General features: G+C 37.3%; 3 protein-coding genes across 3 annotated transcripts; all 3 read right to left on the bottom strand.

Annotated features, from left to right (window-relative positions):
• Positions 1-37: 37 nt before the first annotated feature.
• nras (NRAS proto-oncogene, GTPase) lies at positions 38-6509 on the bottom strand. The gene is made up of 5 exons (XM_057355948.1): positions 6234-6509; positions 2614-2745; positions 2356-2534; positions 2063-2219; positions 38-1866 (listed from the first exon to the last, which is right to left on the bottom strand). Exons 2-5 carry the CDS (start codon positions 2722-2724, stop codon positions 1747-1749), a joined length of 567 nt encoding a protein of 188 aa, XP_057211931.1. The 5' UTR covers positions 2725-2745; positions 6234-6509; the 3' UTR covers positions 38-1746.
• Positions 6510-6630: 121 nt separating this feature from the next.
• asb13b (ankyrin repeat and SOCS box containing 13b) lies at positions 6631-12153 on the bottom strand. Its single transcript, XM_057356874.1, is given in 7 exon segments — positions 6631-7785; positions 7946-8077; positions 8080-8133; positions 8908-9042; positions 10303-10453; positions 10629-10828; positions 11765-12153. Coding segments are annotated over 7 exon segments (879 nt in total). The 5' UTR covers positions 11814-12153; the 3' UTR covers positions 6631-7627.
• Positions 12154-12484: 331 nt separating this feature from the next.
• plekha2 (pleckstrin homology domain containing A2) lies at positions 12485-17625 on the bottom strand. Its single transcript, XM_057356707.1, has 12 exons — positions 17263-17625; positions 16651-16800; positions 16444-16500; positions 16285-16333; positions 16117-16214; positions 15677-15808; positions 15481-15597; positions 14896-14964; positions 14736-14806; positions 14533-14596; positions 13944-14021; positions 12485-13809 (listed from the first exon to the last, which is right to left on the bottom strand). The coding sequence occupies exons 2-12, from the start codon at positions 16789-16791 to the stop codon at positions 13534-13536; spliced, it is 1152 nt and encodes a 383-aa protein (XP_057212690.1). The 5' UTR covers positions 16792-16800; positions 17263-17625; the 3' UTR covers positions 12485-13533.
• Positions 17626-19354: the final 1729 nt, after the last annotated feature.

The following is a 19354-nucleotide window of genomic DNA, read 5'->3' as shown; positions in this document are numbered from 1 at the left end:
ACGCACATGAATATACACACACAAGAACAGATGCCCATTTTTGCAATTGATTTACTGGTAAAACATTTTGTAATATGGTAGGCACATTAAAATTTGTTACATATTAATATCCTCCGAAAAAATGAAATGTTCATTTTCGCATGATTTTCAAAACATTTGATTAACGAAGTTTGGCATGCCGACAAATTGTGCTTAAAATGCAAAATACATTGAAAATCAAGTCTAGAACAAGTAGGATTGTTAATGTAATGGCAAACTTAGTTAGAATACATCCGGGCCCTGTCAGTGTCACAACAGATGGCCAAATGTAACACCACTAATAATAGGAACACACAAGAGATTTCACTCCCGATGAAATCAGGCACAGTTGTAGACAAATGCACATAAATAACATCATACTGAAAAACATGAATAACCAGAACTTTGAGGTTATTTATCTACAGGCAAAGAAACAAATAATCTCCACCCCCATGACCTGATAAACCATCAAAATAAACACATTTTACAGTTTTCCTTGAAGATTTAAGACATTATTTCACAAGGGCTAAAAGATGTAATGCTGTACAGGACGGAGAAGAAAACACATTTGACATGTACACAAGCAGCACCACAATTCAGGCCCTTAGGTAAACTCCATCACATATGCTTATCACGCCTTCGGATTTCTCTCTTTAAACTACATTGATTCCATCGTCATGCATTAGGTCCAAATTTTCAGTTGAGATCAAAGAAGATAAAAGGTCAAACTTCTTCGGAAAGAATGAGAAATGTGACGGGTATCTTGGAAAGTAAAATGCTAAATAAGGTCTTTGGATATGAACAAAAGAAACAGACATAATGGCACATTTTCGAAATACATCCGCGTTCACAGTATTCCTGAGCATTGAATCCGCAGATTAAGATTAAAGGGTATTTTTTACGTTCGCTCTTTAGAGCCCTAATACGTCAACATTACGCTGCCTTTATAGGGCTGCCCTATACAAATAGAGGATAACAGCTTCCAAAATTGATGATGATGTTACATTAAATCCTATATAGCCTAAAGTTACTTTAATAAAAACAATGCATGGGGAAATCTCACAAAATCTGTCAAGAACATGCTCAGGGCATTTCACACCATAAAGATATAAGAAATTATACCTAATCACATAGAAAATGGTTTTTTTATGTGATTGTAGTATTTTAATGCAAAAAAGTAAGATGGCAAAATGTAATGCACCATCTTAATGGTTCCCTAATGGTATTATTTGTATGCAAAATGTCCTTATTCATATTTATTTTAGGATGAAATGTAACCTGAACATGTGTCCATGTGACTGAAAAAAGCTTTTATGCTAGTTTTCAGGTATACAGTAAAAAAGAAGGCTGTCTGAAGATGTCTTCACAAGGGCTTACAAGTATAAAGATTCAATACCAATGCCCATTTTTTTTAAAGGAAAAGCAAACGTACTATATGACAAGAATGCAAAAACACTCTGTGAAACACAAAACATCAAAATGTCTCTCAAATGGCCTGGTTTTGTTATCGCAGGTAACAGCCAACCAACAGGTAAACAGATGACAGCTGACCAGTTGTGCATTTATCCCTTTCAGCCAGCAGGGGGCCGACTGTGCAGACCCTCGACACAAATATCAATCTGAGGGTTTTACAAGATCGACCACTTCAAATAATCTATCCTTAAGTGATGATAAGGCGTCTAGCTGCCTGGCCAACAAAGACAAACATAGAAGGGTGAGACACTGCAGTCACATGACTTCACAGGACACGCCCAGGCAGCCCTGCTTTCTGTCCTCGCTGCTGTTGAGCTTTTTCATGCGATAATGCCGGATCTCACGAACGAGGGTGTAAAAAGCGTCTTCGACTCCCTGGAAAAGGAGAGGAAGAGAAATGCACAAACATTGAATAACAAAAGAGAGGAACGAGAAAGGAAGATTCGAGATAACCGTTAAGACAGATAGTCTTTAACATTTGTTTGTGATGATCTGAATGAGGACGTAAAAAAAATCGCTTTACAGATATTGCTAAATGTAAGACAAAGAAGAAATGACAGTTGTTTGTTACCTGTCTAGTCTTGGCTGAAGTTTCCACAAACTCTACGCCGTAACTTCTGGCAAGTTCCTGAGCCTGTTTGGTGTCCACCGTTCTAGCCAGATCACACTTGTTCCCCACTAGAACCATCGGAACGTCATCAGAGTCTTTAACTCGCTTGATCTGCTCTCTAATAAACAAATGACAGCATTAAACACCACATAAATACTAAAGGCTAAATTAGCAGGTCAAATAAATAGCAATGCTGCAGAAATTCCGGTTGATTCACAAAACTGAACTGAAACTGCGTTCATAGGCTTACTGACCTGTACAAGTGCACATCAGCGAAGGATTTGCTGTTGTTTATAGCAAAGACGCATAGGAAGCCCTCTCCCGTCCTCATGTACTGGTCTCTCATAGCGCTGTACTCCTCCTGACCGGCAGTGTCCAGGATGTCCAGCAGACACGTCTCGCCATCAATCACCACCTGCTTCCTGTAAGAGTCCTGCAGACGAGAAAGGTTTATGAGTACAGTTATTATATTCACAGCTTTAGGAAAGGTGAGGTCACGTCATATTCAGTACCTCAATAGTGGGGTCATATTCATCCACAAAGTGATTCTGAATGAGCTGGATGGTTAAAGCGCTTTTCCCGACACCACCTGCTCCCACAACAACCAGCTTATACTCAGTCATCTTAGAGACCCGAGAGACCACCTGTGATCGGGATGCAGAAAAGAGAGAGAAAGATAGAGAGTGGACACACATCAATTATTAACAATGAATACCTTTATACACTGCGTTCCAAATTATTATGCAAATTGGATTTAAGTGTCGTAAACATTTAATTTTATATTGTTCAATTAAACTTATGGATGGTATTGTGTCTCAGTGCTTTTTGGATCACTGAAATCAATCTCAGACACCTGTGATAAGTAGTTTGCCAGGTGAGCCCAATTAAAGGAAAACTACTTAAGAAGGACGTTCCACATTATTAAGCAGGACACAGGTTTCAAGCAATATGGGAAAGAAAAAGGATCTGTCTGCTGCCGAAAAGCGTCAAATAGTGCAATGTCTTGGACAAGGTATGAAAACATTAGATATTTCACGAAAACTTAAGCGAGATCATCGTACTGTGAAGAGATTTGTGGCTGATTCAGAGCACAGAAGGGTTCGTGCAGATAAAGGCAGAATGAGGAAGGTTTCTTCCAGACAAATTCATCGGATTAAGAGAGCAGCTGCAAAAATGCCATTGCAAAGCAGCAAACAGGTATTTGAAGCTGCTGGTGCCTCGGGAGTCCCGAAAACCTCAAGGTGTAGGATCCTCCAGATGCTTGCAGTTGTGCATAAACCTACTATTCGGCCACCCCTAACCAATGCTCACAAGCAGAAACGGTTGCAGTGGGCCCACACATACATGAAGACTAATTTTCAAACAGTCTTGTTTACTGATGAGTGCCGTGCAACCCTGGATGGTCCAGATGGATGGAGTAGTGGATGGTTGGTGGATGGCCACCATGTCCCAACAAGGCTGCGACGTCAGCAAGGAGGTGGCGGAGTCATGTTTTGGGCTGGAATCATGGGGAGACAGCTGGTGGGCCCCTTTAGGGTCCCTGAAGGTGTGAAAATGAACTCTGCAAGGTATGTAGAGTTTCTGACTGAGCACTTTCTTCCATGGTACAAAAAGAAGAACCATGCCTTCCGTAGCAAAATCATCTTCATGCATGACAATGCACCATCTCATGCTGCAAAGAATACCTCTGTGTCATTGGCTGCTATGGGCATAAAAGGAGAGAAACTCATGGTGTGGCCACCATCCTCCCCTGACCTCAACCCTATTGAGAACCTTTGGAGCATCCTCAAGCGAAAGATCTATGATGGTGGGAGGCAGTTAGCATCAAAACAGCAGCTCTGGGAGGCTATTCTGACATCCTGCAAAGAAATTCAATCAGAAACTATCCAAAAACTCACAAGTTCAATGGATGCAAGAATTGTGAAGGTGATATCAAAGAAGGGGTCCTATGTTAACATGTAACTTGCCCTGTTAGGATGTTTTTGATTGAAATAGCTTTTGATTTCAGTAAATATGACCTCCTAATGCTGCAAATTCAACAAATGACCATTTTCAGTTTTTTACAACCTATGAATTGTTTTCAAACTCTGTTGTGCATAATAATTTGGAACAGTGCATTTTGAGTTTTTTATTTTTTAAATAAATACTGTTGTCAGTGGGAGGTTTGTTCAATAAAATTCCAAATGTACCCTAACTGTTGATTACTTGAAAATTATACTGACTGTCATTTGCATCGACAAATTAGGAAAACCAGAGAAAGATATCATTTGCATAATAATTTGGAACGCAGTGTATTGATGTTACTATTGGACTAAAACAACGTATTTTTTTATAAATCATTACTAATGGGTCACCCTTCATGTTTGTCTGTGGGCTTTGCAAAAAAAGGGAAAAAAGTATTAACGGCGGGGTGTCCTTTTTTTTATAAATCATTACTATTGGTCACCCTTCATGTTTGTCTGTGGGTTTTGAAAAAAAGGGAAAAGCATTACAGGCGGGGTGTCCTTTTTTATAAATCATTACTATTGGTCACCCTTCATGTTTGTCTGTGGGTTTTGAAAAAAAGGGAAAAAGTATTAAAGGCGGGGTGTCCTTTTTTTATAAATCATCAGCGCTCGGCTCGGCTAATGTCCGTCCTGTGCACTGTGCACCTTACTGCGGATTGGCTACAAGGTTGTTTTGGTACTCGGCCCGACTCAGTTGTCTAAAGCGTAATTCGGAAATCGGTTACCCCGCCTTTAAAGAGCTGGCAATTTTTGAGATGCAAGCTTTCAGTCTGACAGCGTCAGCCATGATATGGTCCTTACAAAACATTTTATATACATTGCATTGTAAACATTTTTGCTTAGAGAAATGTAAATCAGCATGTTAATTCATGTTTATAGGTACTTTAGTATAATAGATGCACTGCTTCATAAGAACACAACATCTCAACGCCATCGGTTCCTTGGAGCACCAGTTACAACTACGTCTATTTATAGAATAGTTTCTAAATGTCAAAGTAGTTCTCAGGTTACACCAGTTATTAAACAGGCCAGCACAAACCCTGAGCCATAACCTTAATCTGAGACGCAGGTGAAAAACATTTTCAAAGAATTCTTCCATAGTCAAAATGTCAGATCTACAGTCGAATACATTTCAACAGACTGAACTATTTAAAGTGATAGTTCACCCGAAATAAGACTCCTGTCGTCATTTATTCACCCTCCTAGCGTTCAAAACATGTAGTGATGCTTTCTGCTGCGGAACATACAAGAAGATATTTTGAGAAATGTCTCAGTGGTTTTGTGACCATACCATGGAAATCAATGGGGGGGTCGATGTTGTTTGGTTACCAACATTCTAGAAAATATTTTCTTGCGTGTTTTACAGAAGTCAGTCAGTCAAACAGGTTTGGAATGACATGACAGCCAACTAGGGGGCCTCAACAAGCAAGGAGCTGAAGTCAAGATAACGAACAAGTATTTAAAATAAGACAAAACAACAAAAAAAGCTCATTTTATTTTTGGCTAATATACATCTTCCTCGTTTTGTCAAGCTCTAGAAAACATCACTGGATACAAATTATAAGTGGGGGAATTTGATTAGGTTGAGATTTATTGCTCTTATAACAAGTGCTGTTTGTAGAGTGAGCATGTTCAACAAGTCCCCCTGCTGGTGTGAGATGTAATGACCTGTTTAAGCTATCAGTGACAGTTAAATAGTAGAGATCATGTCTTTATAAGCCATTAAAAGACAACAAAATGAAAAATGTTAGGTTGAACGTGTAGATCAATACACGCACAATCCACTCAACGGTTAAATGAAGCATCTAACATGGTATAAATTAAAGTAAAAAAGCATAAAACACAGCCTTTAATGTCATAGAAACATCAGATGTGTAAAAAAAGGGGGACATAAACTACATCTATGAACACTTAAGTAGTACCCAAATGTCTAAGTAACGTTAAGCATCTCAAAGGTGTACGAGACAGCCTTTTAGTGGCATTAAGAAGGAAATCAGCCATTTTAAAAGACCATCAGCGAATTCCAAAGGCCAATAATCACCGAAACGTATTTCAACAAGCGTGGAGGGTCATAGAAGGCGCAAATGGATATTGTAAGGCGTGTATGTTGATAGAAGGAAACTCACCGCTTACACTGCACTTCTGCGATCTCTGCCCGATTTGATCAACAGGGCTCTGATAGTCACTGCTGCTTTAACGCCCAAAATAACGCCATGTGGACAACTTCTCGGGCTTCTTTACGGTTGTCTGAGGGTGACGAAAAGTACCCGAACGAAATTAATGACAAGGCTAACTGTTCAGACAGCAAAAAAATGAAGTTAATAAGCCTATGTAAAGTTTTCGATAAGAGTTGACCAAGCAGCTTCCCTAGAACTTCACGTTTCGGAGGAAACTTCCGGCTTCAGAATTCCTTCGATTGTGTCAAAATAAAAGTCCCCTAGTTGGCGTAGCTCGTGTCCTGGATTACAGTGAACATTTTAAAATGTAATTTCATCTTCGAACAAATGAATTCTTAGAGATCTGTGAATTGATAATAGTTTAATAACATGTTCCAGGCAAAGGTGTAGAGAAACAGTGATTTCTATTGGCAGGATTTAGATGGTATTGCAGCACACTGCGGCAAAATTGACTGAAACAGAGTCTTGAACAGTGGAAAAAAAAATTATGGCGTTTTTGTAAGCAAACAGTATTACAAATTGTCATGATCAGTGCTTCATGGATACGTGTGTTTGTATCAATATGGAAGAACAATTTATACTAAATACGTTTTGTATTCAAAAACAATTTTGAGGATTTGAAAACTGAACTTGAAGTAAAGCTACATTCGAATCAAGGACAGAAAAAAGGACAACTACAATTTCTATTAGAATTTAATTATTACTTAAAATGTACTTCTTATTACAAATAAGCATTAATCTTAAAAACATGTATGAATTAAAAAGCAACATGTGTAACTGGCAAAATTAATCTTAAATACATTTGTACAATAAATGAATTTACATTAAACAAAAAAGGCTAAATATACGCAATTTGCATAATTGATAAAAACCTACACAAGAGGTTTTTTATATACAAATCTATTCACAAATCTGATTACATACATTAAGCGAAAACATACAATGCAGACCGTAAATAATAAAACTGACAAAACTGAAGCAATGCTAAACCTTGTAAAACAAGCAGAAAATACGATGCCTTTGTCTTTCTGCAAGATGTTTAAGCAGCCAACACGTGCTGATGCCATTCCAAAAATAACTTTCAAAAAAATGTTACTTCCCACGAAAGGTGCTTTCTCCCACATAAGTCAAACAATCAAAATATTCTAGATATTTTGGCAGTAAACTGCATTCATACCAACCCTCCTATTGAGTCCCTGCTGCAGAAGGGAGTAAAATTGTTGATAAATACTGTGCGTGGCTGTTACAGTAGCTGTACTTCACAGTAAGAAATGGATTCCAGGAATGACAATAAGCCTCTTCTTTTCAAACACAGATGCCTTGGAAAGAAACAGAGTAGCACATCATGAGGTGAGGAGTATCAAGGGAGGAGATGGTGAGTAAGACAGGAAAGAAACCATTCGATTCGGTAGGCCCAGTTGAGTCAACAACCCTTGTGCACTTTTCCCAAGGGTATTTCTGAGTGCAATTCTGCATAACTGCTGAAGAGTCCGAGGTGTGGCTGAAAGAAGTCGAAATTAGACTTTAAATGTACACTGTAGATCCGCCTCCTAGTATAACCAAACCAATCGAAAACTTTGATTTCAACTGAATTGAAACAAATACAGTGTATCTTAACACTGACAATAAAATTTTGCGAAATAAAAGTAATATAAACTTACATTCGTAAAACTCTAAGCAGACTGCAGATGGTGAACCGGGTCTGGTGTACAGAAGGGGCTTTTTGCCAAGGTTGTCCCTGGCATAAATATTTCCTCCAAATTCTACCAAAAGCTCAATTAGTTCCAGATTTCTTTGGCAGCGTGATGCAGTGCTGTCTCATGGAGCTTGGCAGCATTTACATTTGCACCTACGGCAGAAAAACATTTAAGAAACACATTAATCAAAAAGACATGTCTAACACCATAAGCGGAATGTGCACAAGTCTTTTGGTATCATATGGAGCGTTTCATCGGACGCTCGTCTGTGTTTGGCTGGTGTCTAATAATATAACTATTTATATTTAATTTATGTTAATATTCATTTATATTATTATTTTATTGTACAATGATTGTATTAAATAAAGGATTTGTTGAATTTTGTTGTATGCTCATTTTATTAAATAAACTATTTGTTGAATGGGTCCTGTATTTGGTCTCATTTAAACAAACCGTATGGTACATTGCCATCTAGCGGTTGAGCTTGGTTTCGGAGTCTAAATTTCAAAATATTTGAGAGACAAGTTTAGCCAAGTAATGGTTCTTCTCGGTTTCTTTTGCTTGTTATCAGAAATAATCTACAGCAGTGGTGTAAAGTATTGGAGTAAATGTAATGAGTTACTGTACTTAAAGGCAGAGTAGGCAATCCTGCCCAGAAACGTTTTTTGTCATGCTGGTTGAAAGTCTCTTAACATCCTGATAGCAATCAACAAGTAAAGCGAAACATTGGTATTTTTATAATTATATATCGTCTGTGAAAGGCGTAGGTTCAAAAAACATTGGACCAATTACTGCCCTCGGTCCGAGGGCAATGATACGTCATGTGTACATTTTGAGTCAGCGTATTTTGCATCCCACTGCGCACCCTTTTCACAGAATTTATATTGGAATTTTGTTCCAGGACTCACAGTAACAGAAAAACTCACCTGCATTGAGCAAAACCCTGACACATTCGACATGTTGCCTAGCACACGCCACATGCAGCGGAGTGCCGAAGTGACAGTCATGGGCTTCCATTAAAGCACCTTTATCTATCATGAGCTGGACACATTTAGAGTTACCTGACAGACAAAAAACACAAACAAACACATATATCCTTATTACAATGGCAACATTAGAACTGTAAATGTAACATGTTTACTTCATTTAATAATGAAAACTTGTTTTTTTAAAGGGATAGTTCACCCAAAATTAAAAATTCTGTAATCATTTACTCACCTTCGAGTTGTTCCAAATCTGTATAAATGTCTTTGTTTTGATGAACACAGAGAAAGATATTTGGAAGAATGCTTATAACCAAACAGTTCTTGGACCCCACTGACTACCATAGTAGGATAAAATCCTTAATACTTTTTTGTTTTGTTAAACACAAAAGAAGATGTTTTGAAGAATGTAGGACAGCAAACAGTTCTGGGCACTTTTGACTACCATTGTCATTTTTTCTCCTATGGTAGTCAATGGGGTCCACGAACTGTTTGGTTACAAGCATTCGTCCAAATATCTTTTTCTGTGTTCAACCAAACAAAGAAATGTATACAGATTTGGAACAACTAGAGAGTGAGTAATCCATGACAGAATTATTATTTTTGGGTGAACTATTCCTTTAAAACTAATGCAGGAGTTTTCAAACTGGGATCCAGGGACCCCAGAAGGTTCTAAGAAGAAGTCCCCAGAACATTTCAAAGAAATAAAAGTCTTCTAAAATGTATACTGTGTGTTGCATTATCAAGCATTTAATTCTCTTTTTTAGCTACATACATATTTTCCAGAATGATTTGTCTTAATTTTGTATCTTTGTAGTTTGTTTTTCTCACTACAGTCCCTAACATATTTGGAGGTGATTGGCATCATAAAGTTTGAAAATATATTCAATGATGCATTCATCTTCCACAATAATGTAACACATGTTATTGGGGACTTTTAGTGTTATATTTTTGCAAATAATGAGGATTTAATCAGTGTAATTGGTTACATTTTTTCAATTGATTAACAGTCATAAGCAACATACACAATTAACATATGAAGAGTTTGGTTCCAAAATGAGATAATTCCGTTTTTTACATTTAAAAAAAAATTACATTTTTTTTATTATGTAAACATGTTTTACTGTGTTTTATTATGTTAGTTAGCTTTATTTTTTGAGTTATTATGGCTTAAATCAAAACAAACCAACTGCAGTTTGATTGATTTTTGATATGAATTGAAATGCACAATAAAAAAACATGATTTTTGAAATTTTTTAAAACGGAGTTATCTCATTTTGGAGCCAAACTCTTCATATTCACATTAAAAAGGTTAAATCAAGCGTTGGCTTGTCTTACCGCCCATACAGGCCTCATGGAGAGGTGAGAATGTGAATAGTGGAGGGTTAACCATGGCTCCGTGATCTAACAGCAACTTCACGCACTCCAGACTACCAGCAGCGCAAGCGTCACATAACGGAGTGCTGGCGTCTATGTTACGAGCGTCAACCTGTTAAACAACAACACCAGATTTTTTTCTTTTTTATGCACTGGAAAACCTCCCTTGCACAGCATTTATAGGTTATTACTAAAATAATAATAAAATTATTAAAAAAAACAATGTGACACCAAAGTGTACACTACTCAGGGAACGTTTTGCATATGCTTAGGGTTGCTGTGCTTACATGAGCTCCAGCATCCAGGAGCAGTTTGACACATTGTGTATGTCCCTGTATACAGGCCTCATGAAGAGGCGTGATGGAGTCCACAGCCACGATGTTGACAGATGCTCCATTCTCAATGAGCTTCTGCAGCTGTACAGCTCTGCCCTGAGCCGCAGCCTCATGCACTGCCGAGCGATCCGTCCAGAAACCCAAACCATGTGCTGCATAGACACAGCAGAAGAAAACGTCACACCCTTCCAAAAGAACTTACATGTAACCAGTTTATAAAAGGCTTATATACCGTATAATGCTTATAGATATCTAAAGTAATATTATCTACATTATTAAAAGAACAAATGTTTTCATTATTTATTCACCCTCATGTTGTTCTAAACCAGAATCTTTTTTTCTGTAGAACACAAAATAAGATATTTTGAGAAACGTCTCTGTGGTTTTGGTGTCCATGCAATGGACGTTAATGTTGTGTGGTTACCAGCGTTGTTTAAAATACCTTCTTTTATATTTTGTTGATGAAGTAAAGTCATACAGCTAAGAAATGACATGATGGTGAATAAATGATAAAAGAATTTTCATTTTTGGCTGACCTATCACTTTAATTTTAAATTGTGCATTTTTATCCCACAACCATGCCTTTTTTTGTGAAACTGACCTAAATGTTTCATAAGGGTTATTCCTGCATGTAATTATTGACAGTGTTACAAACATATTATTTTCAACATGTTACCACTCTATTAGCATGGTAATAATTTACAACAATGGTCAAAGGATTATGATTTTACTCTTTTAAATCATCACTGTGCCCTAATAAAGCCACAATACTGTACTGCATGAGGTTTAACATGTACGTTATTGCACAACAAAGTACACTTTGCTGACTTATGTTGACTGATCCAGGCTTTAGTAACCTGGTAATTGTCATTGGTGACTGATTCAAGGCCAAACAGCACGTGATCTACAGTTCAGGTTGAGGATATTTGTCATCAAGTCTTGTTTTAAATAACGTTAGCTTTATTAAAACACACGTCAGACAGATCAGCATCAGATTTGCTTTTATATCAACGTAACGTTTTCAAGTCTGATTTAAGACAGACATCTTGCATGTGTCATGACTCGTACCAATATCACCGATGTCTTACCAATATCTCCAAAAAGCGACGGTCTCGCCCGCGTTATTTCAAACTCCATTTCTTCCCATTTATATGCGAATAATAGAGGGAATGTGGGTCAAGGACCGTAAAAACGTGAAGGTGCTTCTCTCCATAGTTTACAAACAACAGATCTATTTCCAGTTCAATGGTTAGATAGGAACTGTTTCCTCGGAGACAATAAGTGACGGCTCAGAAAGACGAATCCCCATTGAGCAACATTTAAATGTCAGGACGTTTTGTGTCTTGTTGTGAGTAATTTTTGGTTAAAAATATTTCCCTTTTAAAGTAGATTATTCTGAGAGTTGCGAAACATTGATGTATATGTAAATCTGCTTTAGCGATCTTTTTTATGGTAAAATCATTATTGATTAATCATCCACAGCGATGATAGGTTCAGCCTTTGCAGCGATGAGAAACGACACACACATTACATGCGCGCGTGCGCAACTCTTGTGATCTGACGCCGTAGAATAACCCACAACTGAATATTGACAATTTAACGTCAGTAGAAATGGACATTAAAATACCGAGTTAAGTTAATAAATGTATTTAATTGCGTTCGTAACTACCCAAATAAAAATGTTTTTGCCATTCCAGTTCTTTTCGCATTTCTATATTTTCTCTTCATGTTTGATCTTATTGTCGTTCAGTGTTATGCGCGCCCCCTGTGGACTGGATGAATGTATTACCTTATTAACCAAACAGAAGTCAGTGGTTCATCTGGTTTATTTCATATGCAAAGCAATGGTGCATCTGGCAAAGATGCATAAAAAAACAAGTAGTACGAAAATTAAAACATTACGGCCTAATAATAATTTCGTACCATTTACAACAACAACAGCAAAGAGATTATAAAGGTTTTCATTCATTTCATAGACATCAGTATGAAAATAAGTATGATATTTTCAGTCATTAAGGTGGTGTTCAGCCAAAAGCACTGTACTTTTTTGCAAAAGTTTCAAAGATTTTTCCAGTCCTTCATGTGGCTTCATTAGTGATGTTAAAGCCAAAATGTCTTCAAAACACTTCAAAAGTCTAGGGGCCCTGACTGAATTCTAGTACACGTACCAAATGCTTTATAATGCGTTTTATCAAAACCGATAAAAAAGTTTATAGTGCGGTTCAGAAGTCTAAGACATTGGTAAATAAAGTAAATAAAGTTAAGATATTAAATAAAAGAAAAATGTTATTACATAAAATGAATTATTTTTCAATCAAACGTAATCCTATTTCTAACATTTATCACGTTAACTTCATTGTACCAAAGGTGACATTTTCTTGCCTCCATTGAAGGTAGCCAAAAGGGGACATACCAAATTCTAAGTCCTTTATATTCATTTTTCTTCATGTTATTAAATCCTCTTTTTACTTTTAACTCTTTATGTTGTTGTTATTTTAGTAAAGAAAATGTACATAAAAATAAACGCATAGCACTAATCTCTGAATTTTGGACCCCACTGTAGCCTATGTCTTAATAAAAAGACATTTTACTAAAGAAATATGACACATAAAAGTCTTCCTGTCAGCGGATCCTTCCTTATTTTACATTCCTACATACGTAAAACACACATTCTTGATGGGTCAACAGCATTTCACTAACCACACACCGTTTGTGCAGCTCTGCTTATTTTGACCCTCGCTTCCTTTGCAAGAACTTTGGACCACATGTGAACCATTCTATAAGAAAAGCAAAGGTCAAAAGACTAAAATCATAATACTATCCATATGCTGACCAGCAGTATTCATTGTTAAAGCAGTTAAACATCAGTGGTGCGGAGATTGTCAAGTTTGTCTGAAATGTCTGTGTCGCTGGGACCAAACTGAGGCTGTGAGTGGTGCCGTTGCCGAGTTTGGGACTGACTGACTTGACCTGTGTGTGACAGTGAGGGAAGGGAGCAGTACGGACCCTCTTCCTTCAAACGCTGCTCCTGATTGGGCACAGGCATCCAGGGCTGCCATGAATCAACCACAGAGGTTGACTTGACAAGCTGAGGTTTGCCCTGTGTAGAAAAGACCTTGCTGGAGCCACGATACTGTCAATGCAGAGAATAAATGTTGGAAACAATGAATGGACGCTGTTTAGTTTCTACGACCTCAAACAGGATTGTAAAAACAATCAATGTCTTCCAAAAGGTCCATATCATCATCTGATTGATTCACTTTTTACCTTTAACGGTCCTCTGAAGTCTTGAATTTTTGAAGCAATATCCTTAATCCAGCCCTTCATGTCCTCTGGGGTGTCTGTCTGCATATATAAACACACAAAGAGATTTGTTTTGGTATCTTTCTGGAAACTTGCCCCAAATCTCACCCCTACACCTAACCCTCCTAGAAACCTTTTTGGATTTTCGAATAAGCATTTCATACATTTTCATTCAAATAACCAAATAGTTTTTCTGGATAAACTCTTGCCGTAAACATCTTCATAACCTCTATTTGCATTAAAGGAGTAGTTCACCTCGAAATTTGCCCCCATTGACTTTCCATAGCGGAAATAAAAAGTACTATGGAAAAAGTGAATGGGGGCACATTTTGAAGTGAACTACTCCTTTAATAGAATGCCTCAGCGGACCAGCAGGCACATAAACACCTGTCACGCTTTAAAATCTGATTTATAATGAGATGTCTGCGTTTTGCTTGAGTGGCAGAGCATTTATGCGAGAATGATTCAAAACACATTCAACACAGCTGCACACATGCATATGATTCATTTTTTCATTGCTGCGATCTAATTATTTACCTGAATAATTAGTTACCTGAATGTAGAAAGTTCTGGTACTCGTGATGATTTCAAACAGATTGTCACGGCACAGCAGATCCCTAAAAAGCAAACATCACTTCGTAAAATGTAATATGTTCAATTCGCATTTGGTTTGAAGGGACCATGGATTAATATATTGACCAAGACTTCCTGACTGTTGTGAAACAAACGACAAAAGAGAAAGAAGCATTAGCTCACCCTGATTTTACAAGGCACTCGTTTACTTTCAGTACATCCTTCAATCTAATACTGCGCAACGGTTCCTTATCCTAAACAGAAACAGAGGCTTGTTTATTTTTTTATGATTCATATAAATCACTTGTATTCTTTTAAAGAGTTTAATGTGACAAAGCCTTACCATTTCAGATTTATAGTAATTGACAGTTTGGTCGTCTAGAATGAAAAATCTTCTCTTCCAGCTCTTCCTCTAAAATATGGATGGAATTGTGATAAAAAGTTGAGGTCGTCAATAAAAAATGAAAGCAGTGGTTTAACTGGTTTTGACTTAGGATGTCCAGATACAGTATTCACAGTATTGTCAAGTGACATACATTTGCATTCAAAAATTGTATTTAGATATACACAAGCCCATTGCCGCCGTCCTTCTGAAACCTTGTATCTCCATATTTTGTGGTTGTAATTTTTTGCCATATATTAATATTATTCATCACCCTTTATGTTTGTCACTGGGTTTTGCAAATATCTAACCAATATAAAGTAGTAAAAAGGTGCTTGTCAACTTTGATGACACAGTATTTAATCATTTAAAAAGTACAGTGTTTTTTTCCATTTCCTGAAAAACAGCGAACTTGGACATCTGAGGTATTGGAATTTATTTTACTATGCATGATTATTAGTTTTCTCTGATGTCTGTGACCAAAACAGATCAGTTACTGGTCTGGGCCACTGTTTGATTCCTAAAATCTCAAGACTCTGGTCTTACCACATTGCCTTGCTTGACACAGTAACCAGACCTCACGATATTGGGCCGCACGCTCTGGCATCTCCTTAAAGTGACATGTGACCCAAGGTCACTCGTGAAGACATCGTCAGTCTCGCTCTGAGGACACCAAATTCGCGATTCATTCTTTTCAAGTTTGAAACGTTAAATGAATAAAGAACAGATACGAATCGCTCACCTGCTGGACAGGTGTGTGCACAACCACACCCCCAACGATTTTTGTTTTGTAAGCCTGTCGAGATGTTGACTGGCTTGGGTTCGAAACAGGTGCGACATCAGAGCTTTGGGTCACTGAGGGTACTTTTGGAACCTAAAAGAGATATTGAAACACACACACGCAGGTTCCTTTATTTATTAACAAACTACAATATGTGGACCCAGCAAAACTAAAAATACAGATTTTGCATAAAGTCTTCCATTTTCTAAATGCCTAGATGACTAGAGCTAAGGATGTGCTGGTTAGCATGGGTCGGTTACATGTAGGTGCTGTTTTTTAAAAAGCCATTCTAAATATTCCTACAAAATATAGTGTAGTGTAATGTATTTTACTTTTTGATTCTAAATGGCCACAATAGCTGTCAACTTCTAGGTAAGTATGTGCACAAAAGTTTGACATACTGTAATTTTGGTAGCATTATTCAGAGCGATGACCCATTCTTTCAAGTCCGCTGCATCATTTGCCTGCAGGAAGTATCGTCTGGACAATGCATTTATAACTGGAGGAAAAAAATGCTATTAAAACTGTGACAAACAAAGGAACTTGTTGCGCCAATTTTCTGTACTTACCAAAGCAGAACACTGCCTTCGGTTTCTGCTTCAGTGATGCTTCATTAACCTACAAACAAATAAAGAGAAGTAATTAAGAGTACATAAACAAAAAAGTAGTAACAATTGAGTGGATTCATTGATTGACATTTCGACGTATACTATGTGATATCGAATTACCTTTGAAATGTAACTGAGGCGCAAACTTCCAACATATTCTGCTCCGACAGGTAAATTCTGTTTTTTTTTCAGGAAACAGGGAGAGTTATGCAAATTAAGCAGGATAAAAAATAGTATGCAAATTAGGGGTGCGATGCAAATAATATTAATGAAAGAAACATATGCAATGCCATCCTGCATGTCAATTGATATGAAATCTAGCAATACCTGCGGATTGTCCATGTACCATACCAGAAAATTCTTATGAGTATCCAATATAAAATAACGCCGGTAAAACCTATCACTGTTCTCATGTTCCTCAATATCCAGGAATCCACAGGTTCGATTTTGTCTATCTAGGTAAGGCATGTCCCAGACCTGAAAAAGTTAATTAACAAATGCACACTTCAAATACGTTTACTTTGTTTTAAAAACTATTTTTAAACAGACCTCCCAATTGTCTTAAAACTATTGAAATCTAAAGTGCTATGCTTTTCTTTTCCATCCAGTGTTTTATATATAACATTATGACTTCCCTGCTTCTCTCATGGGAATATAAATCAGTTACACAAAGTTTGACACTAACAAGTCATATGGCTATTTCTCTCTACACTATCAAGACATGGGAGGAACAAATCAGCAGAAATCACAATCCAGTTTTCATGACAGGTGGATTTAGGTGACATCCACATGAAGCAGGTTTGAATAAACCCGTGGAAATAAAACGGATCATAAATGCATGAGATCATGCGTTTGGAGAGGAAGTCGCTATTGCGCACAACTGCCACACCTAATACCAACTTGATTCACTTCCAAAATCCCAAAAGGCTCGTGACTCACCCTCGTTCTCCAGCGTGGGAAATGTTGAACACGATACACGCGCAATGCATGCGCTCATTTAACCGCGAAGAGAGAGGAACGCGCCGCGCAGAGAGTCGAGCCGTGCGTCCTGGTGCATGATAGAAACGAGCGCAGCCTCTTTCCGGGAGTTAAAACCAAACTCAACGCATCCGGTAGTGTGCATCTTTATTTTTTTCATATGCGGAAAGCGGAACCCAGTCGATGTCGTGTCAGAAGCTACGCAATGGATGGGAGTTTGACGCAAAGTGTGCAACGGTTTTAAAACTATTTTTTATTTATACAAAAATATTTCACTTCAAAATGAAACACTGTATTAAGTTACGTCTTGGTTAGCAAAACACTAATCTACGTGAAGCCTTTTAAGTTATTTGAATGATGATCTGATGTTTATTTTAATTATTTTCCAATAAAATATTTTATTATTATTCAAATAGCTCTACAGTATGTTCATATGGTGATTTCTGTATTGTGTTTTTAAATATATTGCTACTGGAAATATAAATACACTTCATCCGATCTGGATGCGTTTTGCTCGAGACAGCTAAACAAATAGTTGCCAAAAAGGTTGGCGTAAATAGGAGATCATTTTCCTACAATTCATCATGCCAGGATTCACCTCATGAAGGCTGTTGAGAGAAGTGCTGTAATCTAGAGCAACGGTGCATACTAAAAAAAACCCGAAAATGTAGATCCAGTAGAAAATTGATAACTGATAAAACTTTAGTCGGTGTGTTTTAGTCTCTGTCAGCTATTGTATATTCGAATAAAACCCATGATATGCCCTTTTTTGCTAAATAAGTTTTTCAAATAAATATCCCAACCAAGTTAAGTGTTCCCCCCCATTTTGTACCATATCTTATATTTTGATGGTTTGATCAAACCTGAGAGAGCATTAAAAGCAAATATTGTAAATTATAACATGCAGTTCTGGTCCTTGATTCTGATTGGCTGAGCCGAGTTCTAAGCTGTTATAAAATACCCCGATTTATAACGGCTGACTGCCTTACATAGCCTAAATATCACTTTATTTTATGAAACCTTGCTACGCATATGGAATAACCATTTTTATAAAAGCAATAAGCCCCGCGAAGCAGTGGGTTACAGTGCATTTTATAACAGCTAAGGGGGTTTTAGGCCCCCTGCTTCGCCTTCTTGGGGCTTATTGCTTTATTATGCACTCAAGTCATCATTTTGGTCACTGTAGTTAGTCTGACAATTACCAACAATATCATCAAAACAAAATGTGAAATGAATAAAAATCTTTTATTAAATATGAAGATAAATATTTAGGAAGAATGTTTAAAAGCACATATGATTTTAGGTTTTATGGAGAACAAACAACACAGCAATCTTCATGCTTCACTAAGTTAAAATAATCAGGAAAAAATCATTTCAAACATATGCAAACGAGCAGTAACATACAGTACACTGTGCATAAAGTGACTAAAATAATGCAGGTAAATGATCTTGCCATAGTCAGACCCTGGACTGTGGGCAGTCGTCCACAAAATATGTCTGCCAGTAACAACATGTGCCATTTTATGCTTGTTTTCCTGCCGGTACAGTTGTCTGTAGTTCTCTGTTAAATTGGACAGGTTTGTGCTTGTTTTGTTAATACTTCGCCTTTGGCATACTGCCTATTACCTGTTACCTGTGCTGGGTTTTAGGTAAGGGATAATGTAGCCTACAGGCAGCCGGCTGTTATCGCGAAATAAGCCCCACTGTCGGGGCTTATTTCTGCCATAACAACCGGCTGCTTGTACATTGTCCCGCTTATTACACGGCTACTTGTTGCCACATGAGAAAAAAACTGGACATAAAATGTGAATTTGAAATATTTTATTAGCTCATTTTTACCGAATGCAGACCTTCTGCGAGGAAAAGCCGTTTAGTTTCGGTTTTAAAGTAAGAAACGACAAGTTCAAACGTCACGAACAGGCAAATTGGTTTAATCATTTGTAAATATAATGTCATATAGGTTATTAAAAGATATATTTGTAATTAATTTTTGTGTAATATTAAACAGCTCCTCTCAAAATGATTTGCAGCATCCGGGTTACAGGGTGTTATT

This window comes from Triplophysa rosa, linkage group LG17, assembly GCF_024868665.1.
Source record: "Triplophysa rosa linkage group LG17, Trosa_1v2, whole genome shotgun sequence".
NCBI lineage: Eukaryota > Metazoa > Chordata > Actinopteri > Cypriniformes > Nemacheilidae > Triplophysa > Triplophysa rosa.
Note: the sequence above shows the minus strand (reverse complement) of the source record. Positions and strands in the feature narration are given on the sequence as shown.

Coding starts and splice junctions, on each gene's coding strand:
- nras (XM_057355948.1), bottom strand. CDS start 2,724: ATGACTGAGTATAAGCTGGTTGTTGTGGGAGCAGGTGGTGTCGGGAAA. Junction 2,535..2,613: donor AATATGACCCCACTATTGAG/GTACTGAATATG, acceptor TCTCGTCTGCAG/GACTCTTACAGGAAGCAGGT. Junction 1,867..2,062: donor CTTCAGCCAAGACTAGACAG/GTAACAAACAAC, acceptor CTCCTTTTCCAG/GGAGTCGAAGACGCTTTTTA.
- plekha2 (XM_057356707.1), bottom strand. CDS start 16,791: ATGCCTTACCTAGATAGACAAAATCGAACCTGTGGATTCCTGGATATT. Junction 14,022..14,532: donor CCAGAACTTTCTACATTCAG/GTAACTAATTAT, acceptor TTATATATGCAG/ACAGACACCCCAGAGGACAT. Junction 13,810..13,943: donor ACTTCAGAGGACCGTTAAAG/GTAAAAAGTGAA, acceptor CTGCATTGACAG/TATCGTGGCTCCAGCAAGGT.